The sequence below is a fragment of the Phragmites australis genome, chromosome 7 (genome assembly GCF_958298935.1).
Source record: "Phragmites australis chromosome 7, lpPhrAust1.1, whole genome shotgun sequence".
Taxonomy (NCBI): Eukaryota; Viridiplantae; Streptophyta; class Magnoliopsida; order Poales; family Poaceae; genus Phragmites; species Phragmites australis.
In genome coordinates, this window is record NC_084927.1 from 26,000,003 (window position 1) to 26,027,200 (window position 27,198).

A 27,198-nucleotide genomic window follows, 5' to 3' on the forward strand; every position below is an offset into this window, starting at 1 on the left:
TTCACAGAGGCTGACAGTGGGACCGAAGAGTGAAAAATAGGAGTAGAAGGTAGAAAATAGGGTAACTGCTGAAGATGAAAAAATAAGGGATACTGTAATAGTGATAATGAATGCTGTAATAGTATTTTTGAGGATGAAAATTTGAGGTAGCTGCTGGAGATAGCCTTAGGCTCTCTGTAGCTGTCGGATGCAATCAAACCCACGTGGCGCATTGCAGACTGTCCGATCATAGAGAAAAAAAATACTCCTACGGTTACAATCCTCCTGAAGGAATTTTTTTTAGAGGTTCCGTTTTTCACGCTTTCTAATTTGTAGGTGTCTCATGTAGTACGTTTGATTTTAGATAACTGTGTATGCTTGGTTTTAGATGACTATATAAACACTAGCGAGTTTAGAGGAGGGGTTAGGGTTTAGGGTTTTAGAGTTTATCGGAGACTTAAGAGTTAGAGGGTGGCTGGGGTGGCAGATAGATAGTGGTAGGCTATGGTGAGACCGGTAGTGGGCAGGGTTGGCGGATGGAGAGTGTGAAAATAGATTGGTTAGTGCGACGGGAAAGTTGTCGAAGACGGGAGGAGATGGGCGGCTGGGGCAAAGCAAAAAGAATAATAATATGTTGAAGACTGGAGGTAGAAGAAAAGATGTGAACCGTTATATTGAGATGTTATATTAGATTGGATGACTTGGATTAATTGTCTGAAAAAAAAGACAAAACAGGCGTCCGACAAATAGCATCTGTCTTTTTCTTAAACGGGACAAATAATTCAAAACAAGTTCAGGACAAAGAACTTCGAAATACAGCCAGAAAACTCCAATTAAATCAGCAGGACTCACTAAACAATCTGTATGAACTGGAACTGCCAATTACTCTGCGCGCCACTCCTGCAACGGGAGGTTCACTGCAAAGTGCAAACAGCATGGTCTTTCATGTCTTCATTTTCCTTTTCACATGACAAAATACATGATTTCATGGCTTCCATATTCCTTATTCTAAGTTTATGAATCTTCTTTTTCTCAATCTTTCGTTCTTTGATCCTGGTAACTTCGCTGTTTAGATATTTCGCACGTATTAGTTACACCAAATGATTCGTCAGCTCATCTGGCAAGTCCCAGAGTACACAGTCGGCGCCGAACAGCCCCGACATGTCAGAGGCGCCCTTCCCCCCGTCCTTGACGTCATCCGACTCCTCGTCGCCGCCGCTGCTGCCGACGCTGTCGTTACCTTTCTCCGGCAACGCCGCTGCCGGCCTGGCCGCCTCGGTGCCCGAGCTCCCGCTGTACATGCTCTGGTGGCTCCACATCGACGTGCCCTGGTCCACGTCGCCGCTGCCGAGGATGTACTCCGACACCGTCCCCTCGTACCGGAACTCCTGCCCCTGCGCGGGGTTGTGCGCAACGTACATCCCGGCCAGGCCCTCGGGCATGTCGGCCGGCTCCCAAGGCTGCTGCTTGTCGGGGGCCGCGGCGCCGGTCTCGCTCATGATGGCGCGGGACAGGCCCAGCTTGATGCGCTCGATGGTGTCGTCCTGCGGCGGCGTGGGGAAGCAGGACGCAGAGAGAGCGCCCGCGCCCACCGCCATGTCGGGCACGGCGGGCGAGGGGAAGTCGGTGGGGCGCTTCTTGGTGAGGAGGTGGAGCATCTCGTCCTTGAAGCACCCCAGGGCGGCCTCGGCGAGGTGCGCCACCTGCGGCGGCGCCAGAGTGGTGGCGATCTCGGCCATGAGGTGCGAGAAGGACTTGTGCGTGACGGGGTCGATGCCCATCCCGGAGAGCTTCTTCTTGAGCTTCGTGTTCCAGTGGTTCTTGACGTCGTTGTCCGTCCGCCCCGGCAGCTGCGCCGCTATCACCGACCACCTGCGCGCGTCGCAGCACATTGCTCAGCGCATCGCTCTCACGACGTATGCATTAGTGTCAGAGGAAGCCCGAGGGCCCGGGAGAGGAAGATGATCCCCACCTGTTGCCGACGACGGAGTGCAGCTTGATGATGGTCTGCTCCTCGGGGTCGGTGAACTCGCCGTGCTTGAGGTCGGGCCGCAGGTAGTTGGTCCACCGGAGTCGGCAGCTCTTCCCGCACCGCTGCAGTCCTGCCATCACGCACGTACAGCGACCCCGGTCAGTCAGATACACACGCTGCACTTGAGAATTCAGAGAAAACGCGAGCGAGCGCGCAGGTGCATTGGCCGTGGCCCGTGGCCGTACCGGCATTCTTGGGGATGAGGCGCCAGTTCCGCGTGCCGTACTGCGTGATGTAGGAGAGCAGCTTGTTGTCCTCCTCGGGCGTCCACTGCCCGCGCTTCACGTTGTCTTTCTCGCAGCACGGGATCCGCCCCATCTCACCTCCGCTTCAGGACGGCCCTTCTGTTTCTCGCACGTACGAACTAGGAGCTGTAAGATCCTGCTATCTCCGGCTGTGACGGCACGGCTCGCGGGTGAGTGCCGATGTGCGGCGCTCACATCGGGCGCCGGGCGCATAAATAGGCGCGCGGCCGCGCGTGCTAGCTGCTGCTGTTGCCGGCGGCATGCACGCACGGGAAGGGCGGGGCGCACGGGCGAAGGAGGCATGAGCGGCGTAAAGAATTCAACGCCCGCGCAACGCGTGATCGCTCCCCGAGAGCCGGGACAGGTTGCCCACCCGCACAGCGCCGGGTCAACCCCCGGTCCAAGCAGGCACTCGCGGGCGCCCGTCGCGTTCTCTTCTCCTCTGTGGCTCTCTGTCTCTCTCGCTCGGCGTCTGGTCGGTCTTCTCGCTCCCGGCGCTAATCGACGCCAAGCGTGGCATCGACGGGATGATGGACATGTACTTTCTGAGAGTGCAAAGCGCCGTGCCGAATGCGTGCATGGATCTTCAGTCCTTCACCTCCGTCAGTCAGAGCAGACGGTCAATTCAGCCAAAAAAACTGGAAAAGAACGAGCCGCTGCGACGGCATGGTATCATCGGTTCCGATGGTCTAATTGGCAATGCCAAGCGCCATGGATGGTTTTCAGTGAACTTCACAGGATTAATGGTACTACTAATTTATTTCCGCAAGATTAATACCACTGTCAGTATCCTAAATCTGCGACCCAAGAGGTCAGATAAGCTATTCTGGGAACAATTATCTTAATATAATCCTCACAGCAGAGGATAGTATATTAAGGGATATTTCTATGCTCTGCACTTCGATTACACTCTTGAGATGAGGCTGCTATTTTATCCTCCTCTCCTTCTCATCAAGAACACGGAGGCCAGGGGACTGCGATTTCAAGAACACCCGTATCATGTTCTTTTTCCCACTATTTCCGTAAAAATCAACCAAGCAGGTACACAGCTTATGCATGCTCAAAGGATCATACAGACCGAATCAGCTGCTACGAAATGCAAATTGATGGCTAGAAAGTTACAAGGAGAACATAATGAGCAGCCCACAACATCCTGAAACTCTGAACCTACATAGACGGCAACATAGGATCCTCACATTCTTCTGAAATCTGAAGCAACATACTTCACTCCAATTCTGGAGTAAGGCACTGAAAAACAGTGTGCCACTGTAACTCCTCAGGTTTCAACAAACTTAGGTGCTACCAACCATCATTAAAAAAACCTATCAAGACAGATAATATTCAAAATTTTGGTAGAGTTTCCCCTAAAACTATAGTTTCCCTGCACATGGTAACTATCCAATCATCACATGCAGAATATTCATAAATGGAAGATAACCATAACCGTCTAAAACTAGTATTCGAAACAACTCATGGATCGGATACATTACACCAAAAGAACCACAAGTTGCTTAACTAACCAACTAGCCAAAACACGACGCTAAGGTATGATTTAAGTGGGATCCTTGCCACTACGTGATGTTGTGTCCCTCTTCCAAACATGTCGCGATCAGAGGTACTAAAAACCAAATAAAACATAAGAGTAAGTAAAAATATTCAGCAAGTACAATATAGAATCGGAAGAAAAGACACATCGATAACATCAATGAAGAAGGAGAAATACTGAGTCTTCTGTTTTCTTGAAAAAACAACAACAAGACATAGTTTCTGTCGACATGAACCGCCCTGAATATTCTTTTGTGTCGAATATCTAACTATAGATTATATACGTATAAAGAGTATACCATATATGGATAAGATATGTTATTTGCATGCTTAATAACTCTGGATATTACGAACCGAATCTGCGGTACTTGATATTCTCGGAGATCTAGAAAGCACATACTATGAAGGTCTCGATTGGTTACCCAACTCAAGAACAACTAGTATCCCAATTAGATTTATCTGATCTTTCTTGGTGACAAGATGAAGGACTCTCCATTGACTACGGTGAGATAAAAGATGGTACAAGACCCCTATATAAGGTGGGGACCCAGACCCTCGAAAAGGGTCTCTTTTTTCGGAGGAACACAACTCATCTGCAACTCGATGCAAGCACTAGAGCCACAGGAGATACTAGGTGACTTCGTCATTAGTCTAGTTTAGATCCAATCTACTCCTTGTAATAGATCTAGATACATTATTTGTATTCAAGTGAATACAGATACATCATCAACCACACAGGAAGTAGGGTATTACTTCGATCGTGGGTCCGAACCTGTATACATCGCGTGTGCCTCATCCCTTGTTCGATTCCTGGATCACAAAGACAACCCAGTTATTCTTACGAACATATTGTCAGAGAAAAACACTCGACAGTTGGTGCGTCAGGAAGGGGTCTTCTGATTTTCAGGATCGATTATGTCTCGAGGGCACATTCGCACTGGATTCTTTGACACCGGCTTCTATGACCACTTTGAGTCACCAGTGATCGCTTTCAAATCGTCCCTAGCTGGATTGGAGATCACATTTGAAACTATGGTTTTCTACTGGGACGATCAGGGTGGACTAATCTACACATGTATTCTCGAGCCCAGCCCATTAGACGCGTACCGTGAGGTGGGACACCTTGAATGGGATCCCAAAGAACCCAATGTTTTGCAGTTCATGGACATCGATAGCAATGCTAGTGGCGACAATGTCTCCGTTGACAAGCAAGAGCAGCTGAACAGATCGATTCATGTTTATGGCTGGAGGAACCGGGGTCACACCTACCGATCTGATGGCGGTAGATCCAAACGCTATGGTGAATAACGACACAAAAATTCTCGAGGATCCAGCGACAGCGGCCGCCAACGCCGGCAATGCTGGAGATATACCGTTGGGGACATCTGCAGCTCCTAATACCATCGATCATCAACGAACTGTAGGAGGATCGTCACCTCTTGTTCTTCAATGACGGCTTCCAGTTGGCACGTCTGCACCAGCACCGGTGTTGAGATCGAGGGACGAACTCCCACAGGGCGGCCATCACGAGGCTTTATCAGTGCAACCGCAGTCGAGCCAATGAAGCCTTGTGATCGTAGCCGATCCTCAGTAGTGGCGTTTTTAGCACTCTAGATGCTAATGTCCAGGGAACCATATGATTCTGAGATCCCTTTCGAAGTTGGATCCGACAAATCCTTTAACTCCTATGGTTAATCAGGTCAGGACCCTCTTCGATGCGACTCAGATCCAAGTTGCTCGAGTAAACAATCCTAGCGCCTCTAGGCCCCCCAGCTAGTAAGGTGCTGGTTTGAGGGGCCATGGATGCTGACGCTCTTGAGTAGAAAGGTCATGTTGGTTCGAGGAGCCACGGACGCGGACGCTCTCAAGTAGAAGGGTCGCAAGTAGGCAGCCCGAGAGGTCGACCTCGAGTACAACCCTGCAGGTCGAACTGCAACTGCCCCATCCACGAGCTTAGGAACCAGAGAGATCTAAGGAACATCATCCCTCGCAAAAGACGTGACTTGTGGGAGGTTATCAACAACAACTGTGAGGATGATCGACGTTACAACGATTGTAGATCTCCAGGACGGAATGATCGACGTGACTTCCTGATCGAAGGAACAGGCGTGACAGTCCTTTTCCTCCACCTCCTCAGGAATTCGACAGAGGTTGAGAAGCCTCCGTCCCAGAGCTCCGCTCGAATGCGGTGGCGTGATAATTTCAAGATGGGCCCAAGACACAAGTACGACAGGAAGATCAATCCCAATGAGTGGTTACAGATCTATACCATAGTTATCCAAGCAGTGGGTGAATATAATAAGGTAATGGCCAATTACCTACTAACCACGCTTGATGGACCGGCAAGGTCCTAGTTGTTGAACATGCCTCCTAACTCGATCCGATCATAGGCCATGTTGAAGGCTCAATTCATAGCTAACTTCTAGGGTACTTTCGAGCATCCAGGAACAGAGAACGATCTTCATCAATTGAACCAAGAAAAGGATGAGTCCCTTTGAGACTTCATCTGATAATTCAGTGACTAACGAAACACGATCCCGATGAATCGATTATCATCGCCGTCAAGAGAGGCGTCAAGAACATAGATCTGGTCGGGAAGCTTGCTACCCGAAATATCCAGACGGTTAAGGAGCTCTTCGAGTTGGCTGATAAATCTGCAAAGGAAGCCGAAGCTCAGGCACGTGCCAAAAACCCTTAGTTTAGTGAGGACAATCCTAGGTCCTCAAAGAACAAGGGGAAGAAGGGCAAGCCTGGTGACAAGCGCAGGGGTCCGAATACACCCGTAGCCACGGTTGATAGGAGTAGGTCACACAACACTGGGGACAGTAAAGGCCTGAGTCGAGGTGACAAGAAGTGGTGCCCCGTTTATTGGACCAATCAGCATGACTTTGACGAATGCTATTCTAAAAAAGAAGGTCAAAGAGAAGCTGAAAGCCGCTACTGTAGATCACCATGACAAACAGGCTGAGATAGACGCTAAAGGAGATGAGCCTGAGTTCCAAGAGCTTGACCAAAGTTTGGCACATATCTTTGGAGGATCCACCATGTACGAGTCAAAAAGACAATACAAGACAGCCGAACTAGAGGTCAACCTGGCTCTCACGGGCCTACTCGGTACCTCAGGTGGTCGGAAGTTTTGAGTACCTTCAACCAAGTCAACCATCCTCCCACGGTCCCACATCCTGATCGATATCCAGTTGTGGTACAGCTAACTATTCTCAACATCAAAGTTTTTTGAACGCTGGTTGATGGGGGTAGTTCACTTAACTTCATCTTTGCCAAGACTTTAACTAAGATGGGGATCGAGAGGTCGGAGCTCAAGAAGGGAGTCGAGCCTTTCCATGGCATAACTCCCAATTCATCGACGATGCCCCTTGGCCAGCTCGAGTTGTCAGTCACGTTTGGCACGTCCGATTACTTTCGCACAAAGAAGCTTACCTTTGATGTCGCGGATTTGAGACGACATACAATGTGATTCTACGCCACCCAATGCTGGGTAAGTTCATAGTTGTCGTGCACTACACTCACCTGACACTCAAGATCTTGGGCCCTAAAGGGGTAATAACTGTCAAAGGAGATCAACGAGCAGCAGTCAATTGCGACAATCAAAGCTTAGATATGGTCAAACACTTCATTTGATTGTCAATTACTTCAAAATATGTGGAGTCCAAGCGCCAGAAGCATCAAGCCACCAATGAATCCAAGCTCGTAAGCCTTGCTAACACATCCCAGTCCAACGATGCCATAAAGGAAGAGACCAACAACGGCACCAAGGACAATAGAACTGATGGTGGTGTCAAGGTAGTGCCCCTCGACCCATCTGAACAGCCAAGACAGTCAAGGTTGGGGCTGGTCTCGACTTTAAATAGGAACTCAAGCTCGTTGTTTTCCTCCGGATGAACCAAGATGTGTTTGCATGGCAACCGTCTGATATGTTTGGGGTTCCTAGGAAGTAATTGAGCATCGACTAGCTGTTAAATCCGATGCCAAACCTATGGTGCAGAAGCAGCAAAGATACACTGAGGATAGAAAGCTAGCCATCTAGGAGGAGGTTGACAAACTCCTAAATGCATGCTTTATTCGAGAAGTTCATCATCCTACGTGGCTCATGAATCTTGTCCTCGTCAAGAAGACTAGTGGCAGGTGGATAATGTGTGTCGACTTCACCGACCTCAACAAAGCCTGCCCCAAGGATCCTTTTCCTCTCCTGTGCATTGACCAGATAGTTGACTCCACGACTGGTTGTGCGTTGTTGTGTTTTCTAGATACATATTCGGGGTATCACCAAATTGGCATGGGAATTTAGGATGAGGAGAAAACTCCTTTTACTACTCCTTTCGGTGTATTTTGTTATGTAAAGATGCCTTTTAGTTTGAAGAAAGCTTGTGCTACGTATCAAAGATGTATTCAGAATTGTCTATAACCCCAGATTGGGCGCAATGTAGAAGCTCATATCGACGATATTGTTGTCAAGTATAGGACCAAAGATGCATTGATTATGGACCTCAATGAAACCTTCAACAACCTCAAGAAATATCGCATGATGCTCAACCCTGAAAAGTGCACATTCGGTGTGCTGTCTGGAAAGCTTCTTAGTTTCATGGTGTCAAGTTGAGGGATTGAGGTTAATCCATGCAAAATTGAGGCTCTCGATCAGATGCGGTCACCTCGAACACTGAAGGAGGTTCAAAAATTGATAGGATGCATAACAACCCCTAGTCGATTCATTTCTAGGATGGGCGAACGAGGGAACTCAGCCGCCTATCACCGAGCCGCCCCTGCAGGTGCTCGCCATCGCCGGAGCCGCCGAGTCCCTGTGCTGCTACGCTAGTCCAGATAAACAAGCAGAGGAAGGGAAGGAAAGAAGAGGAAAAGAGAAAGAGAGAAGGAAAAGAAAGAAGGGGAAGGAAGAAGAAATTTGGGATTTTTCCAGGATCTCAACAGATTCATTTCAAAATCGCGATTCATGCTACAAGGTTAATCTCTAATTAGTCCCTAGAGTATTGTAGATTCATTTGGATGGAGTATTTCCCCGCCAAAGTGTGCCTGATAGTTTGATAGTAATGCAACAACGTTAGTTTCTTAATCCGGTATTAATCCGTATGGAATCAACTACTGTGGTATAAAGAAAAGTTGTAAGACTCGTCAATATATTTCTTTTGGCCCTGGTTCCATTCAATTTGGATAACTGGTTTGAATGTTATCGTGGTGATGGCGTGCGGATGGCGCCAGCTGGCGGAAGGGGTGGCACAGGTGATGCGACAGCAGCCGGAGGCTGTGTGACGGCGGCGGCGCTCTCCGGTGAGGTCGGTGGCGTAGGATGACTGTGCTAGGGTTAGGGTGTCCGGGCTCAGGCGTTGGACGAGCCAAGCTGAGAGCTCGAGACCCTTTTATACGGTGGTGATTGACTGAGTCAATCGGTTGCCGCTTCTCTGTTTTTTCCTTTTATCCAACAGTCTAAATTTATTGAGCTCGCCACGGTTATGGAGTATCCAAAACGGATGTTTAAATAGCAAAACGGATTCGTTTCGACAAGAGCTACACAATCACGGTCTCCGATCGTTCATCTGAACTACGAATCGGAAAACCCACTTTTTCCCATTCGAAGACTCGGGCGCTGACATCATTTCTTTCATAATTTTCTTATTACATCACTCACAGTACAAATCCCAAAACTCGGGTATTACAGCCACGCTCTGATCCTCTTCTCCAGATGACCTGCTAGGATGCTGCTGTTCATCACCAGGGAGAGACACGCCATCTCCCCATTTGCTATAACAAGAAAAGCAATCGGACACAGAAGATGGACTAGCCTAGCCTAGCCTAGCTTCTGGCTGATGAGCCCCTCGATGGATCCGACGAGCGCGAAGGCGCTAACGAGCAGGCAGACGACGCTGAACGTCTGCAGGACGAGCCACCTGGTGGACCACCTGGGGACCTTCCGCTGGATGAAGTACATCTCCACGGGGAAGTAGATGGCCAGCGGCCAGAAGTTGAGCGCGCCCAGCAGGGCCAGCATCTCGTTGAAGTAGGGGAACACGACGGCCACCGCCGTCGTGCTCGCCACGTACAACGTCCGGAAGCACAGGCGCAGGAGGTTCACCCGGCACGGCGGCAGGCACACGAACTTGACGGTGTGGAAGTCGTTCACGAACCCGCTGTCGGGAAACTTCTCCGCGAAGAACCTGTCCGCGAACTGGAAGATCGGCTGGCTGTACACCTGCAGGGTATCAGACATGTAACAGTATTACATCGAGCGCTATACTGCTGCGAGCGAGTCACTACTCACTAGCTGTTTTTCAGCATTCAGTCTGTGATTATGATGTTGCGGACTGTTGGTGTACCTGATACCCGCCCAGAAGGTGCAGGATGATGCAGGCGTTGGCGAAGTCGATGAGCCAGTACGGCTCGTAGAAGCCGAAGCCGGTGAGGAGGTTGCCCGGCGCGTCACTCCCGAAGGCCGCATAGCCGAAGCAGCCGCAGCAGAGGTAGAAGAAGGTTGTCACGAGGATTGAAATGATCGACGCCTTCTTCATCGTCTTGTTCTCGGCTGGTGGCGACTTCAGGGTGTCCTACATTGTCAGAAGTGAAAACAAAAAGAAATTTGAAAATGCCCTTAGCTGTTACTGATACTACATGAGTGCTAGTCGATTTCTGTTGAGTTGTAATTCTATAAGGATGAGCTCCATTTACCTGTATTTCCAGGAGGATTAAGGAGTACGGGTATGCGAACGCAATGTCACCGATGGCTTGCGAGACGCGCCATATCTTCTGCGTAGGGCTCCTCATCGGAACACCCGTTATGCTTCCTTTGATTGTTCCATTAGCTGAAGAACAGAAAGAAGCCTGTAAGCTTATCTGTCTATTTGATCTCAACAAACATACAGCCCTCTAAGATGTTAATTTCAGTACATCATTATTGTGGTCCGATGATACAGCGAAAGTAGTACAGTTTTGGTTTTATGTGCACATACTACTGTACTACTAGACTACTAGTATTGAACTCAGATAATCTCAAAAAATATTATTGAGTTCAGATGATGAACATATTGGATTTATTGAAATAAGAAAGGCATACCAATGGTGTTGGCGAGGCCAAGGCCGAGGCCGATGAAGGCGTAGGAGAACGACATGACCGCGGCGACGATGGAGAGCCACGCCATGTCGTGGAAATCCGGTATGAAGGAGAGGAAGAGCTGCGCCCCGCCGAAGAGGAACATGTAGTAGCTGCCGCCGTAGCTGCAGGGCGCGTCGTGGCCGTGCTCGTGGTAGCAGTTCGCCTTGAGAATCGCCCTGCAACATCCAGCAACAGAGCAATCCAACACAACACACACGAACACGCAGCAACCATATGAAACTAATCAGCGAAATGGAGCGGAAGCAGCACAAGAACTAACACGTCTTGATCCATACCATCAGGCTCGTGCTCGATATATAGACAGGCAGGCAGCACGATTATAGGTTCAGCTAGCTGTAAGAAAGTTGTGCGGGAAAAAAATTGTTACCGGCGACGACTACCTTATGCTAGTGGCGGTGGTGATGGTATAGGCGACGCCGCAGCCGTACAGGCTCACGAACTGCAGCGAGCCGCAAGCCCAGGTCTGCTTCTTGCCTGAGCACGTCGGCACAGAGCAGCACAGCACGGATTAAGTCATAAAACCACACCACAAAGCTTAGCTTAATCGATCAATTTTCTCGCATATATATATATATAGAGATTATAGTTGCTGCAACTGATGATCAGAAATTAGGTAGCAAGCAGTACGTGCTAGCTTGTTCGGAGGCTATATATTGTATACCGAGGTAGACGCGGATGGCGTCCAAGTAGGAGCGGTTCCGGGGCCCCTTATCGGGGTCGCTGCGCCGGTAGCAGTCGGCGAGCAGGGCCGCGGAGACGTAGGTGACGAGCGCGAAGCAGAGCATGCAGGCCGGCCCGGCCAACCAGCCCAGCTGCGCCACGCTCCACGCCAGCGACAGCACGCCGGAGCCGATCACCGCCGTGATGATGTGCGCCGCGCACGTCCACGCGGTCCCTGCAGGGAGAGCGACCGATAGGGAAACGCTAGGACCGGGGATCGAGTGCGCGCATGCAAAAAAGTAAAAGGTTGGGCGGGCACTTTACCGGTCCGGCGCGGGTGACCGTCGTCGTCGCACCGGCCGTCGAGCGCCTCGAGGGAGTGGTGCACCGCCATTGCATGCGCGCGCTTCTCTCGGGCGGGGGCCTCCGGGATCTCCGCGCCGTTCGCCGGCTAGCTGGGATTGGGCCGAGAGGCTGGCTGGCTGCTCGGGGCGACGAGCGCGGGCTGCGCTATACGGTGTCGCAGTATCGGTCGGTGCGGATGGAGGTTAGCTATCACGCAGGATGGAACCAGTCTACGGAGACAGCGGTCGGGGCCGCGGATCCACGGCGACCTTGGTGAGGTGGTCACATCGACCTTGGGGCCGTATGCGTGACGAGGTGATCGATCCTCCGACAGCTGCTTGAGCTTGGAATCACTGGGCCATTATTGCTACCGCGCGCGCGCGCGATTTTGACCGCTTGTTCTCCGGACGCGCACGCAGTCGGCGGGGCATGCCCACTGGGCGGGAGTAGACCCGATGGTCCCGCGTCTATGAGGACTACAGGAGCACAAATGAAATGACCCACGTTTCCGACCAACATCCATGTCCCGGATGACATGCGGATGCGGTGGCTTGTCCCACCACTCATTTTATACTGTTATGCTAGCTATGGCCTTTTCACAAGGTTTGCACAAACTAGTGTCATAGCTCTATTTAGTTCCTTCTTGATGGCAATTTTTCAAGTTTTCTTCGTTTTAAACAATCAAGTTTTCCACAGTTCCAATATAGCAACGCCCCACCACCCCCCCCCCCCCACACACAAAGGTTTCGAGCCCCAGCAACCGATCATATCTCCTTTTTTTTTCTTTGCACAGTTGTTGTCATGGAGGTTTTTCTCATCCTAACTTTTGTGGACAATGTGGACCATTTTGATTCCTTTTCATGTCGAGGGAACTAGCATCGAGCCAAATCCATATTGTTCTTTCGATGCCACTCAGCTCCATATCGATGGCAACGGTGGATTCATCAGCAGCATCTTAAATCTATTGACCGAAAGTTCGCACCTGGGTAACTTAACAGCTACTATTACTGTAGGAGAGTAGAATCGTTGCAGCAGATCAAAGAAAAAAACTCGACGTCGTGCTCTTCGAGCTGCTCTATTGACTTCCTAGTCCTTTCGCGCAGCTCAAGAAAGCCACTCTCCGTGACATTCCTTAGCTCGTTACCCATCAAACAGATGATGGCAACACAGAGACAAGTTGGTCTCTTTTTGTTCTTAGCTTGGCCATGGTACGCAGGGAAAGCTACCAGGATCTGAATCGAGCCGGAAAGCAGTGACGTATACATTGATTTTTTATGGAAGTAGCGAATCATATATAGTTTAGCAAAATCTTTGGAGCTAAATGAGTTAGGACATATTTGACAGAACTTTAGTTCTAAAAATTCTTAAATTCTTAGAGTTGAATTTGGGAAAAGTTGAAGATATTTGAGTAAGACATCTTATTTGTATTTTATGTTAAAAATAAAGATATAAACTATTTTATATTAACTTACGTACTTTAGATTCAGTATGAATCCTGGAGTTGAAATCATGCCAAATAGTCCCTTATTCTCTTCCTAGATGGCACGAGTGGCCCAAGACGGAGAGTTCGAGCTTGGTGGTACGGTTGGGGAATCGGGAATGGGAGAGAAGGAGAGAGATGGAAAAGGGAGGTTGAACATTTTCACTCTCGTTCGCATAATCAGGAAGGAAATGAGTGACAAGTCACAAGCATCTTTTTGTAAAGGAATGGCACTTTCTTTCGTTAAAGCATCTTCTCGTTGTCACGAACTTTCTTCATGGACTTGAAGGTGGGCCGTTGACCACTAGACATAAGCTTGCTACAGCTTGGGCTCTCGCCAGCGAACGTCGCGCGGGCAGTCTCGCGAGTTTTTTTTTTATATATATATTTTAGTTTAAATTTAAATAAATAGATTCTCGACGAAAAGATTTGCAAAAGTAGGCGCCCACCGCCCTCTCAGAAGGCTGAGAGGGCGGGTACGGGTGCTAACCGCCCCCTGAGAGGGCGGTACTGAGAGGGCGGGTACGGGTGCTAACCGCCCCCTGAGAGGGCGGTAGGCCTTCCCGCCCGGGCCCCACAGCTTACCGCCCCCTGAGGGGGCGGGTAGAGGTCCTTACCGCCCTCTCAGGGAGCGGTAAGGGCTCCTCCCGTCCGCCGCCCCGCGCCGGCCCTCTGCGCCCTGGAGTCTATAAAAACCCCGAAAAATGGAGAAAAAATCATAAAATTCGGAAAAAAAGAAATGTTGAGAAGAGAGAGGAGAAGAGAGGAGAGGAGAGGGGAGGAAGAGAGATCGGCGAAGCCCTGCTGTATTTGGGCTGCGGATTTGGAAAAAAATTTCAGATCAATCTTTTTATCCTTTTTATTGTTGTTAATTAGTGCAGTAGTAGTATATGACATAGATTTTAGATATTTAGATCTAGGGTTTAGAAAATTGTAAAATTTAGTTAGAAAATTGCACGATAATAGTTGAATATAGAATATTATTTTTAGTATATTATTTTCAATTTGTTACCTGTAGTATATTATTTTCAGTATGTTTTTTGTAGTATATAGTTTATAGTATATTACTTGTACATGCGGACGTATGAGTCAACAGTAGATGATAATTTGCGAACCCAGGGTAGCATTTAAAAACTATTTTATCTGATAATCAGAAATATAGTTTGTTGTCTTAACATGTGTTATGTTTGCGGGTGTTTCCAGGAATGGGAGATAAATTAATTTTTCAGATATATTATGGTGAGGATGAAATTATGTACGGTCCCAACGGTGTAGATCTCTCTGGATTTTGCCATGTTATGAAGGGGCTTAGTAAGGCTAATGAGAAGACTATTATGGGGGTGTGCAAATGACTCATGCGATTTTTCCAACTGGATCCGCAGCAATATGAGCTGAAGTTGAAAGGTGTTCCGAGTCGTGCTAGTCATGGATACTTTGGTGAGCTTGTTCCCATCGAAGCCACATCAACTTGGAGGCAGTATGTAGATATATGCTGTGAACGTGGTATGCCGCTTGTTTTATTAGCTGCGGCGTACCTGAAAGATCAAAATGAGGTGAACTCTGCAGAAGCAGCAGCAGGACCAAGTGAGGCAATGGAAGATGAGTCAGAGGCGGCTAATGTAGGGTCTAGAGAGGAGGTTGGTGATGTTCCAGACCTGCAGCCGATGGGTGTAGCTGATGAAGGGGAGTACATCCCTAGCATCATTGAAGATATGGATTTGGAGGATGAAGAGTTGGAGGAAGGCCTTGCCGATGGGGATTCTTCTGATGAGGAGGGTAATGCTGCAGTTCCTGCAGAGTGGCGGGATCAAGAATTTTTGAAGTTGGTGGTTAGCGAGGCTGACCAGACACCGTGGCCATACCATGAGAATGAGGTGTCACAGGGTGCTATGTACCCTACAAAAGAGGCAGTTATTGATGCTGTAAAATTCTGGTCATTGTCTCTTCGTAGGCAATTCAAGGTTGTTAAATCAAGTAAAAGAGAGTACGATGTGAAGTGCTTGGTTCCTGAGTGCCCTTGGTGGGTGCACGCATTTAGAGGAAAATGGGCAGACTACTGGCAATGCTCAATAGTTAAGGAACATAATTGTCATATTGAGGAAATAAAGTTCGCCCATCGGAACCTGTCTTCTGCTTTCATTGCAAATGTTATGTACGGAGAGATTGTGGACAACCTAAGGTATGAGCTACGATCAATAATCCGTGCTATTGAGCAAAGGTTCCAGTACACAATAAATTATGCGAAGGTATGGAGGACGAAACAAAAGACTATTGAGATTAGGTTCGGTACATATGAAGATTCGTATCACAATCTACCTCGTTAATTAGCCACAATTTGTGCAAGAAATCCAGGCAGCGTGTTATCAAGTATTACCCCTCTACTGATATGGAGTACAGCGAAAAAAGAGTGTTGCAGCGTGCTTTCTTTGCATTCCCGCTCGTCCCCATCCGTACAGTCCCCCTGCACATCCACAGGTACATTTGATAAATTTTAGTTTGAGCAACCTTTGTTTAAGTTTGACTTACATTTACCGTGATTTCAATGCAGGTACACGCGGAAAGGCCAGCCAGCTGGCCACCTCTGGGCGGACCGCTTGGCCCCTTACGTGGCAACATGGGCCTAAGCGCTACAGGACGTCGTTGATGAGGCGCGTCCCCACACCGAGGGAAACTTCAGGGAGTACCTACGGTGGTACGTACCTCGTACGCGGACTCGTGTCACCTACACTCCTGATGATGTCCGGGGCCATGTCGCATCGACAACGGAGACATACCCGGTGCATTGGGACGAGGACGCCGCTTTAGCAGTAAGTCATTTTTTGAAGTCCGTACTCCATATTGAATGAACATAACCGTATACTTTAATTGTTCACTATTGTTCGTATCCGCAGACAGATATCATTTATGATGTAAATAGGGATGCAGCTGCTGCCATGGACCGCGTCCGGCAAGGGCATCACCTAAGTGCGTCGGATGTTGCGAGCTTCATTAGACGGGTTTTCGACAAGACGACGCGCGCCCTGAAGCTCACCTCCTGCCGATCTACCATAGATTTAGTAGGGCCGCCTCCCAGGACGAGTGGTGTACACGCCGAGTCGTCTCGGCCGTCAGACGTGCACCGATGTTCTTCAGTGTCGGCACCCACACGACCCCTTCTATCACGTCTTGGAGGGTCCGAGCAACATGGTACGAATTATACTTTTGAATAATATTGATCAATATCCTTTACTTATTGTTATTAAACATTCATTAGGTCCGTCTGCACAAGTCTCGACGCAGCCTCGCAGATTGAGCCCTGTACGTCCACAGTCAGGTACTCCGGGAACCCTTCTTCCTAATTTCTAGTACTTTCAGCAAAATAAGTTACAACTGTGCTCAGGTTACTTCGGTGACGAAGCCGGTCCGTCTTCGGCGGCCCCACACCCTACCCCCCCCCCCCGCAACGTACTACGGTACGTCAGCGTGGCCTTCTTCCGCTGCACCGTCGTACCACGCAGGTACAATTATACATTTTTTACTACTACTTTCAATACCATATTGTTCGTATCTAACGTGATCATTTGTTCACAGGCCCCTCCATCCAGTACACATGGACGCCTGCCGAGCCTTCACAGTCCTCCTACCCTAGTCAGGAGGATGAGGCTGGCCCCGACACCGCATACGACATCGTCCGTGACTTCTTCGGGGGCACACCTGACTACGACGTCCTTCAGCGGTCCCAGGTTTCCAGTGCACCGCTTCGGACCCAGCCCACGCACGATGAGCCCTCGACACCGGTGGTCCCTACTAGACCTACCAGACACGTCGGCCCACCTGACCCCCTCACCTACTCTAGGGGTCACGTGAGGGTTAACCAGCGGCATCGGGACCACGATGGGGCGCACAGACGACGGCAACGAGGGAGGCATGAGTAGCATTTTACATTTTTTGTAACTAACATATGCGTATTCGCTTCGTGATGTGCTCATATGTATTAAGATACGTTCACTTTGTATGGTCGACTTAGCATTTCGTAAATGCATTTCATATTCAGACACGTTCAATGAACAAGTGACCACAACACTAAACTTTAACCATGACTTGACAACACATGCCTCCTGCCGCAGGCTTTAAACAAGATGTGACAACACTACCCAGCTTTTTTAAATCAGTAAATGACAACACGGGTGCTAATAAACGTGGAATCTCTGACCATGGGCAACGACAAAACTATCACATTCTTCAAGATGGAATCCGATGCTCCTTCCGCAAGCTACGCCCATGCCCTAATTCCTTTCTTTAAGAGCGAATCCAATGCTCCTGCCTCCCCCAACTATAAGTAGCCAAACCTCCTTACGGAGAAGCATCGCTCATTTCTCATATCTCTCAAGTGCAATGTTTTCCTCAGCTCCATCGAGCCCACCAAAGAAACATTGGGGGACTACCGTACCTGAAGGTCTCGAACCACCAATGTGCTTCTGTGGTGACCTTTGTAAGCTCCGCGAGTCGCAGGACATCTCATACACCTATGGACTACGCTTCTTCATGTGTGCCAACTACGAGTATGACAAGCCTCGCAATGCAACAACTGGTTATCGACCGGTACGGTAACAGATGTCCGCCTTATCTCTTCCGATTACGCACCCTCTTTTACTAACCGCTCATCTTGTTCCATTTGTTCAGTCCCCTCCACCGCTCTGTGATTTTATTCAGTGGCTCGACAATGAGCAAAATGACTCACAGAAGCTGTGGGTCGACATGAACATGAGGTGGAGAAGGGAAGCGTACGCACGTCGGGAGTACGAGCAATAGCAAGAGGAACTTCGTCTCAAGCGGGAGGAAGAAGAGCGCATGAGGAAGGCGGCGCACGACCGTACTGTGGCTCAGGCTCGAGAGGCTGAGAGGGAAAGGAAGCGGGAGAGAGCCCGCCGTGCTAAGGCGGCAGGCCCCGATGCCCTCCGAAAGGGAAAGTATCCTAGATGCACGCAGTAGAGAGTACCTAATGTAACCCGACATACTTTCCTTCCCTAAGGCATGTTATGATTAGGATCGGCGCACTAATAAGGTCTTAGTGCGAATCGTACATGCCACCTTTGTTTCCTCATCGTGTCGTCGCGGTTACAGTGTATTGTAATATTTTCATCATGTGTTCAATACTATGTTTGTCCTCGTTCGCACCCCATACCCACGTAAAATGCTGCAACTACTAATTACTGATTTTTTCCTCCCGTTATTACATAACCTACTCCAAATTTAATTTCTTAATTTCCTTACACCCCTTTTTTTTTCTTCAATTACAAAAATAATACATTTTTATAGGATAAAATGAAAAAAAAATTAATTTTACATGAAAAAAGCCCCTAGAGGGCGGCTAGGGGCTAACCGCCCCCTGAGAGGGCGGTTAGCCCCTCTTGCCACCCTCTGAGGGGGCGATTAGGCCTACTGCCCTCTCAGGGGCGGTTAGCACCCGTACCCGCCCTCTCAAAGGGCTGCAGCCCTCTGAGAGGGCGGTGGGCGCCTACTTTTACAAATCTTTTCGTCGGGAATCTATTTATTTAAATTTAAACTCAAAAAAATATAAAAATAAAAAAAACTCCAGTCTCGCAACATCCGGGCTGTTTGGTTCACGGCCCGAGGAGAGGAGAGGCCCACGGCATTCCGTCCATACCATGCCATTGCCAACGGCACGGAATCGACACGTGTTTGCATACAAGATTGTAGCCGCAGTTGTGCATCCGTACGGTTGCCTGCGTTACCCTTAGCCAGACCTAAGGCTACGGCCAACGGTTATTTTTCAGGGATGAAAATTCCATCGTGAAGGGTAGATCTAAGGCTATGGCCAATGGTTATTTTTAGAAATGAAAATCCCGTCGTGAAGAGATTTTTATTTTTTCAGCGTTCTAACGATTTTACTCTATGATTTTTATCACAAATGGATTTTCAAGATCATTCTTTTTAAGACAGAATTCTCTCTGTTTTCTTTACGATTCTTCTCGAAAAAAATTATTAGAGATAAGAAAAAATAAAGATAAGAAAAAATAAAGAAAATGAGCAGAAAAAAATAATCGGAAAGAAAATAAAACGAAGAAAATATGATTGAATGATCTAATGGAAGCAACCGCGTGCGTTTGGTAGCCTGCACGCGCTCTTAGGCCAGGCTTGCTCATGCAACGGTACCGCTAGAGCTAGGTCTGAGGAAACGTAGAGAAGCTCGTTCGCTCTCAGCTTGGCTGGTTGGGGTGATCAGTCAACTAAACAGACGGGTGTAGCGAGCTGGACGCGTGCAGGCTGAGCCCAACCTGGTTGGGGTGATCAGTCAACTAAACAGACGGGTGTAGCGAGCTGGACGCGTGCAGGCTGAGCCCAACCTGGTTGGGGTGATCAATCAACTAAACAGAACATGGGTGTAGCGAGTCTGGGAAGAGGACGCAGCGTACCTGAAGCTGATGGAGGCCGTGATGGTGTAGGCGACGCCGTAGCCGAACATGGCCGTTTGCTGCAACAGCAGGCACAACCACGCGCTCGTGCTACCTGCCAAGCATTCGATGCACGTTCATGAATCGCCAGCCACGGAGCAAGAGCTAATTAAAGAAAACTTGTGCCCTGGATGCGCAGTAAAATGTTCAGCGTCGAAAAATGAATGAAAGAAAATGAAATAAAAATCCTGAATGTGGAAAATGATGAGAGGCGGCGAATTGAATCTGCCACATTTGCCAGGCCAAGAACAGACGCATCGCTGGATACAACTAAACCATTGGTCCCAGTTGCTTACTTAAGGTTAAGGTGAACGACCACAGCACTTCGTCGGCCGCACCTCCTCTATGTGTGTACGTACATTGTTTACACAAACTGATTGATCGCAACAACTAAACAAAATAAGACGTGTCGGACTTTTTTTGGGGGGGGGGGGGGGGAATCAGTCGTGCCGGACTCGAATAGATTAATCGTTCATGCCACTTGTCACTCTGCTAGGCCATATGTTACTTTGGCACATGTGCTTTTTGCAGTGCCGAATGCCGGGGCACACCGCCACGTCCCCTGAGGCCGCATCGTAAGATCACGCTAGTATTTTAGCTGACGTGTTCTCTGCGAGCCGCTCCACTACCCACCACCAAGTGTTCGGTCGAGCCGTGCCACACTTTGCCACGGGCTTTCTCGTGCTCCAGACTTCTGGTGGTGCTGGACTCAACTACTCGTGTTCGTTTTTGTATCTTTCAGTTAGACATTTTCCCCACAATAATAATCCATCAAATCAAATTGGACAAAGACAGAGAGAAACAGAGGCCTCCTAGTGACTTTATTTTCCCTTTCCTCTACTTGCGAGTACTAGGTTACTATAGCTGCATATGGTTGAGAGAATGAGTTAAGATAATTTAGTTTAGCTCACCTTAAGGCGCATGTAGTTTGGTTTGACCCAATTTTTTTTACTGGACAACTAACCTAGTAATATGAAATGTTGTTTGGCTAGATTAAGTTAGCTGGGTCGTCATTAATGGAAACTAACAACGTTGAAGAGTCTCGCTTAATCCATTGTTATTGCTAGCTTAATCCTGCATCAGACGATCAGAGTTATTAAAAGGCTTTGGCACATGCTAGATTAACTATGTTAAACGTGGCGATGCCGGGTGGTTTTCCTGTCTAATAAGGATAACTTAATGGGTAGTTCTTGGTTATTGTTTAGTTCATCTTCTCCTTAGCTTAGGTGAGGATCAATATTTAGTTTATTTGTCTAAATTTTGAGTCAACCTAATGACTAAAAAAGTACAAAACTTATATCCATAGTCTCTAATTCTATCCTATAATGCACCCCTTAAACCCAAGAAAAGAACACATGTCAGCTGCTGCTGGTACTAATAAAAAGATCCAGACTGTCTACCACTCGCCGATCCTTAATTCGTGCCGAAGATACACAGGCAGTTAAACACCCATTTCTTAATTAAGATTCTCCCAGACAAAAATAATTCTTAAAAAGAGGACAAAAGGTGAGTGGGCGGAGAAGGCCGACGGTGTCAGTCACCGTACGCACGCACGTACCTAGGTTGCGGTCGACGGCGTTGGCGTAGGTGCGGTTGCGGTGCGGGCCGTGCTCGGGGTCCGGCGACCGGTAGCAGTCGGCGAAGAGCGTGGACTGCAGCGCCGTCACGGCCGCGAAGACGAGCATCATGGCCGGCCCGGCCACCCACCCCAGCTGCGCGATGCTCCACGCCAGCGACAGCGCGCCGGACCCGATCACCGCCGTGATCACGTGCGCCACCGCCGTCCACATGCTCCCTTCACCGGTTATATTTTTGCAGCACAAGGTGATTAGCCGAACCCGATGGCGCCCGCGCCTTCTGACGACGGTCGATCCGGATGCAAGAGCAGAGGACTCACCGCTTCGCACGATGCCGCCATGTTTCGGGCGATCCGAGATGAGGGGAGCGGCGGCCCCGCGATCTCCCCCCTCGCCAAGCGCCATCGCTGGACGGGCCGAGCGAAACAAGCCGATCGATCTCTGCCTGCTCCAATCCTTTTCTGCGTCGGAGGAACGAACGAGTGGTGCAGGGGGCAGTTGGGGACTATTTGAAGCGCCTAGCGAATGGTAATGGCGTGTGTTGGGAGGACAACTGGAGAAGGTTGAGGCTTTTAAGCTACCTTTTTTTCTTTTATTTATTTGAAAGGGACGGTGTAGGTATGTATGTATCCGTTGGTGAATTTGGAAAACTAGTAAGCGTGAACCGTGAACGTGTAACACGTGTAATTAATAATATTGTGATAAGAATATGTACATAAAATCAGTAATATTGTAACAGAGTCAAAATTTTAAACAAACTATGTTATAGAAGTATACGGTCACCTATTATATTATTTAAGCAAATTACGATATAGAAGATTACAATCACCTATCACAATTGTGCATAACTAAAGTCAAATAACCGATATATCGATATGATTATGTATTTTTTTTAAGCTAACTTATGCTTAGATGTTTTTAAATATGTAAAGTAAAAAAAAAAATAAGCGGTACAATAGTCATGAGCAAAAATAACTACACAATTAATCTCTTAGTCCGAAACCATGCACTATCTGATGCATTTAACAAATTTTCGTTCAACTACAGGGATGTTGTCTTCAGGTTCATTCCTATTGTATTTTCAGCAGGTCAACTAAGAATTTCTTTCTTAGTTCGTGCTCATCTTGTAAGTGTATTATATATTATTGTAATTGTAAAAAAAAATGCATAACCAAATGACCAATTGATTAAAGTAAACCACAATACCGTTAAGAACACTCACAGTGCAAATCAATGGTTGTAGGTGTTGATCGTTCCATGAAGTTAATAACAAAAAACCCTAATGCGAACCATCATAATAACAAATTGTTATATCTACGTGGATAATCTAATTGATTGAACCGATATTCTAAGAAATTTACCAATCTTTTATCTTTGTAACACAAATTGGTAATATACGACGCCGGTCACATATATCGTCAATCCACGGGGGGTTTGCTACTTGTAGAGCTATATTCAGTTTATTGGAAATTTTGAGGTTTTTAACAGATAGTGCACTTTAGGTTCATTTCCTTTAAACCAATCAAGTATGGGTAGTTGGTTCAATACCGGTACACTTCTAGCCAACATGTTCAATGCAAATCTCATGAAATAAAATGTCTGAGGGAACATATTGACAATAGAATCTACGAACAATAGTCGACAATAAAACTGATATGCTTTGACATTTGAAGTAACCTAGACCTTTAGATCAAACAATGGTGGATATCCACAAATTTAGGATGTGACATATATGTTGCTTATTGAACAAGCCATATGCTTTTAAGATCTGTTATTGATACATAACGTGGGCTAAACTTTGTAATCTTGAGCAAATACATCATTACATCCTTCAAATAGAGGCACAACAAACAATCACATATGTAGAAAACTCAATACATCAATTATATTAATTAACCAAATGATTATGTACACTGAGAAAAATTAACACAAAAAACTGAATGTATACAATGAATACAATTACAATGTCTCAGATCAAAATAAAATGTAAAATAGAATCTAAAACAGTAAAGTCCTTGCGTGATAATCCTTGTAGTGCATCATTTGATCAACTAAATCTGCAAAGTAACATTCCATATGGGACAATCCTTGTACTTCATTGCTTGGTCAATTGAATTTGCACAGTGTATTCCTCTTGCACAAAAATATATGATGACATGATAAGTGCAGAATTTAGAGGATAAGCTATTTTTTCTGTGGATAAAAAAAGTAATATATGCATCTCTACAAATTAAAATTACACTAATAGTGAAAAGTGACACATAGATTGTAGCTTACACATATATCAGTCACTTAAAAGTGGCAATAGCTTGTTTTAGTATTACAACCAAGATTGATAGTCAAATAGCATTGGCAATCACCAAACCATTCACATTTATCATCAAGTCCTAGAAAACCTTCCAGAGAATCAGCAGGAGATGAGGATACTGAAAGCAGGAACCTAAGTTACCCAAAAAAAAAACATGACTTAATCTATAAAAATTGGAAGCAGACTATGAAGAACTCTATGATCTGTGCTACTCCATTCAGTTTGGCATGTGCTAACCCATGTCAATAGAAAGTGATCATGATGAATCACCAAATACTTGCAATGCAATGAAGTGTCAAAGCACTGGTAAAGACAAGAAACTTCCAGATAAGTTTCTAATATATTTAAGCATAATGACTAGTATATGGATATTATTAGAACATGAACTATATTGATTGATGTATACAGTGGCTGGCTGATTTATTTTGCAGATATGAACAAGCAAAGTTTACTGGTCCCTACGAAGACATAAACATTCAGATATAATTATTGACCGGCCAAACAAGTTTTCCAACAAGGAGGAGTCCTACTTATTGATCCAATATATTCAAACCAAACTCAACACTCTGATAATTTCCATAGAAAATTGACCATAACCATGTTTCCATAAGAGATATATACCAAGTCAAAATTACCTCAACAATTAAGTTCACCATCAAAAATATTTCTTGAGTGAGAAAACTTCCAAGCTCTAGTAACAACCAAGCAAGAGAAGAATTGCAGCAGTAGCCTAAAAATGAAGCGACATCTAGTGGTGTAAATTCATCAGAAACAGATAGATACTTTCAAAGTTATATTAGTCACTAACATAGAACTACCTGAATCATGCACTAATATTTACCAATCAACTTGTATAACTATGCCATGCAGTCTGAAAATAAAAACTCTAGATAGAAAGTAACTGCAACCACACCACTTAGGCAGTCAAACAAAATGCAAGAGGAATACATATATTAATCGACAATGCAGCATATGAATCGTGGAGCACATGTCCTCAGAGCATTTCAGCCCCAAACATTTAATCACTGATTATAATATGTTTAAGCTAAACACACTATTCTACCATCGAAGGTACAACACAAAACAGAAATACGGCATATAAAGCAACCATTTTTGGAAGACAATAACTAACATTCGACATACAAAGCATCGAACCTTGGAGAAAGATGTCCTATGGATGCGAGTATGGCATAGAGAGGATTCAAACATGATGTTTAGAGAATTAGAAATTAACCTGCATCACCTTCAAGCCATTTCTCTATAGCGCCAAGAAGAGAATGACTAGTGTCATAGGTTCTTTCTTAGCAATTTTTATGTACTTCTCCACCTCAAATTGGTAACCATGTGTATTCCATAAAGCTTATATTTCTTGGCATATGTCGCCACCTTATCTACATAAATGAGCAATTGCTCAGGCCCAAAATTATATGAGGGTTCTATCACAAGAGTATGCATAAAAAGTCTTATATTTTGTTCACATGAACAAAGAATTAAGACAGTAGCTGCAAGAATAGAAACGTGCACACATGACATTAGAGAGATTGCACACAAACATAATTGTAGGTCATATTGGTAGACCAATTACCAATTCATGCCGTTAAAAAAAGAAAATGAACCTCAGCATGCATTTTTACACCTAGAAACATATGAATAATTGTATAGCTAATTTTTCCCCTGTAGACTGTTAAATGAAATTGAAGGGTCAGGCTTTTGACCAGCAAAAATGTTGTGGTATTCGGTCATTGCAATGATTAAAAAACTAAATGTTGACATATTGGTAAGCATCTAAAGGCCATTGTCTCTAAATTTATATTGGAAGTATGAAACAACCTGCAATATTAGCAAACTATGAAAAATTGCTGCCAAGTGGAAAACAAAAGAACGAAATCACATACTACCTCAAGGGAAAAGTCCTATTCAATTAAACCTAAAAAAGGTCATCCAGAAGCATATGAGATAATGAGAAATACCCCAAAAGCATTGAAATTAAGTCCACTATTGCTGAACAGCTGAAATAGAACTGAATATGGTCTATGAAAATAAATACAAACACTTGCTCATATCATCACTTTCATATCGTCACTTGAGATTGTGAATATAGAAACTCGTGTGGATCCTAGACTATTAGTGCATCAACCTTTACTCAGACCTATAACCTAGCAACTTCAGAGCAGAAACACTACCACATCACATGTAGCACGCTATCTTGAGGTTCAATAATACTATAATAGCCACAACATAAAAAAATACTCATAGACAGGTGAATAAGAAATAGCTATGGATTAACGAATCCACCTTAATTCTTTTAAAATTTGTTAATCCAATCACACACTAATGGGGAAGCAGGGTGATTTAGCCAATAAAGAGGGCATCAAATTGGTAAATAACTCATAAATCTTCAACCAAACCAAGCAACAACAAAATCCCTACGCTTCCAGCAGCTCATCCATAGCTAAATCATCTGAACAGAGTCAACGTCGAGAACCCTCTACAAACTCAAAGTTCTTCAAAATAGAAAAGGGGAAAAACACATGAAGTTCTGATGCATACCTGTGGTCACGCTGGTTGAGGGTGGCTGACCCAGGACGCATGGTGGTGGCTGCCCATGTCTCGGTGCTGGCCAGAGGCAAGTGGTGGTGGCTGTCGGCAAGGCCTATCATGGATGCAATTTAGGAAGGGTTCTGGCTTAGTTTGAGAGAGAGAGAGAGAGAGAGAGAGAGAGAGAGAGAGAGAGAGAGAGAGAGAGATCATGTACCCAGGTTTGGGGATGCCAGATCGGCCGGATCAAAGGGGATAGAGGAGATGACAGGTCAGAGTGGTTGGGGACGGCGTGCCTGATGGAGAGGGCGGCGCGGGAACCATTGTAGACGCCATTGAGGTTGGCTTCAGTGGGCTTAAGCGCAGGGATGCCGGACCGAGCAATCGACGGGCCGGAGGTGATGGAGGCGCGGATAGGGTGTCAAGAAAACAGAGTGGACTCACCGCCATTTTCGTTGGATTCCATGTACATTACCTTTCAGTGAGGAACTGTTGTGATCCGGACATCAGCTAGGGCCGTGCACACCCGCCTACCGCAACCACAACGAGGAGGCGTGCGAAGGGGGAGTGCACGCCGTCCTGGCTACGGCATCAGACGATGGAGGAGGAACCGTGTAGGCGGACCAGGGGTTAGCGTGGTGGTTGCGGTCCATGGTGGCGGCGTTCGTTGATGCGGCAACTGGAGATGGAGGCCAGGGCGCACCGGAGGACCGGGTGACGGCGTCGTGGTTGCGGACCTAGGTTGTGGCAGTCCTTGTTGCGGTGTTAGGAGATGAAGACGGGAGCGTGTAGGCGGACTAGGGAGGCGGCGCGGTGGTGGCTAAGTAGGCGGTGTGTTCGTGCAGAGCAGGGTGGTTCCGTTTTGTGCGCATCATGAAGAGATGTAAATTAAAGGA

At 46.8% G+C, this 27,198-nt stretch overlaps 2 protein-coding genes across 3 annotated transcripts; both read right to left on the bottom strand.

Annotated features, from left to right (window-relative positions):
- Positions 1-1,026: 1,026 nt before the first annotated feature.
- Positions 1,027-2,419, bottom strand: LOC133923542 (transcription factor MYB80). Its single transcript, XM_062368825.1, has 3 exons — positions 2,197-2,419; positions 1,952-2,081; positions 1,027-1,851 (listed from the first exon to the last, which is right to left on the bottom strand). The coding sequence occupies exons 1-3, from the start codon at positions 2,327-2,329 to the stop codon at positions 1,071-1,073; spliced, it is 1,044 nt and encodes a 347-aa protein (XP_062224809.1). The 5' UTR covers positions 2,330-2,419; the 3' UTR covers positions 1,027-1,070.
- A 7,000-nt stretch (positions 2,420-9,419) lies between these two features.
- LOC133924400 (probable amino acid permease 7) lies at positions 9,420-21,996 on the bottom strand. 2 transcript variants are annotated; one of them, XM_062369909.1, is made up of 7 exons: positions 21,777-21,996; positions 21,438-21,674; positions 19,841-19,934; positions 10,880-11,094; positions 10,495-10,628; positions 10,146-10,373; positions 9,420-10,021 (listed from the first exon to the last, which is right to left on the bottom strand). In XM_062369909.1, the coding sequence occupies exons 1-7, from the start codon at positions 21,859-21,861 to the stop codon at positions 9,620-9,622; spliced, it is 1,395 nt and encodes a 464-aa protein (XP_062225893.1). In that variant the 5' UTR covers positions 21,862-21,996; the 3' UTR covers positions 9,420-9,619. The 2 variants fall into 2 exon arrangements, with proteins under 2 accessions (XP_062225893.1, XP_062225894.1); XM_062369910.1 differs by lacking the exons at positions 19,841-19,934; positions 21,438-21,674; positions 21,777-21,996 and adding exons at positions 11,320-11,413; positions 11,601-11,834; positions 11,924-12,666.
- Between the last annotated feature and the right edge of the window lie 5,202 nt (positions 21,997-27,198).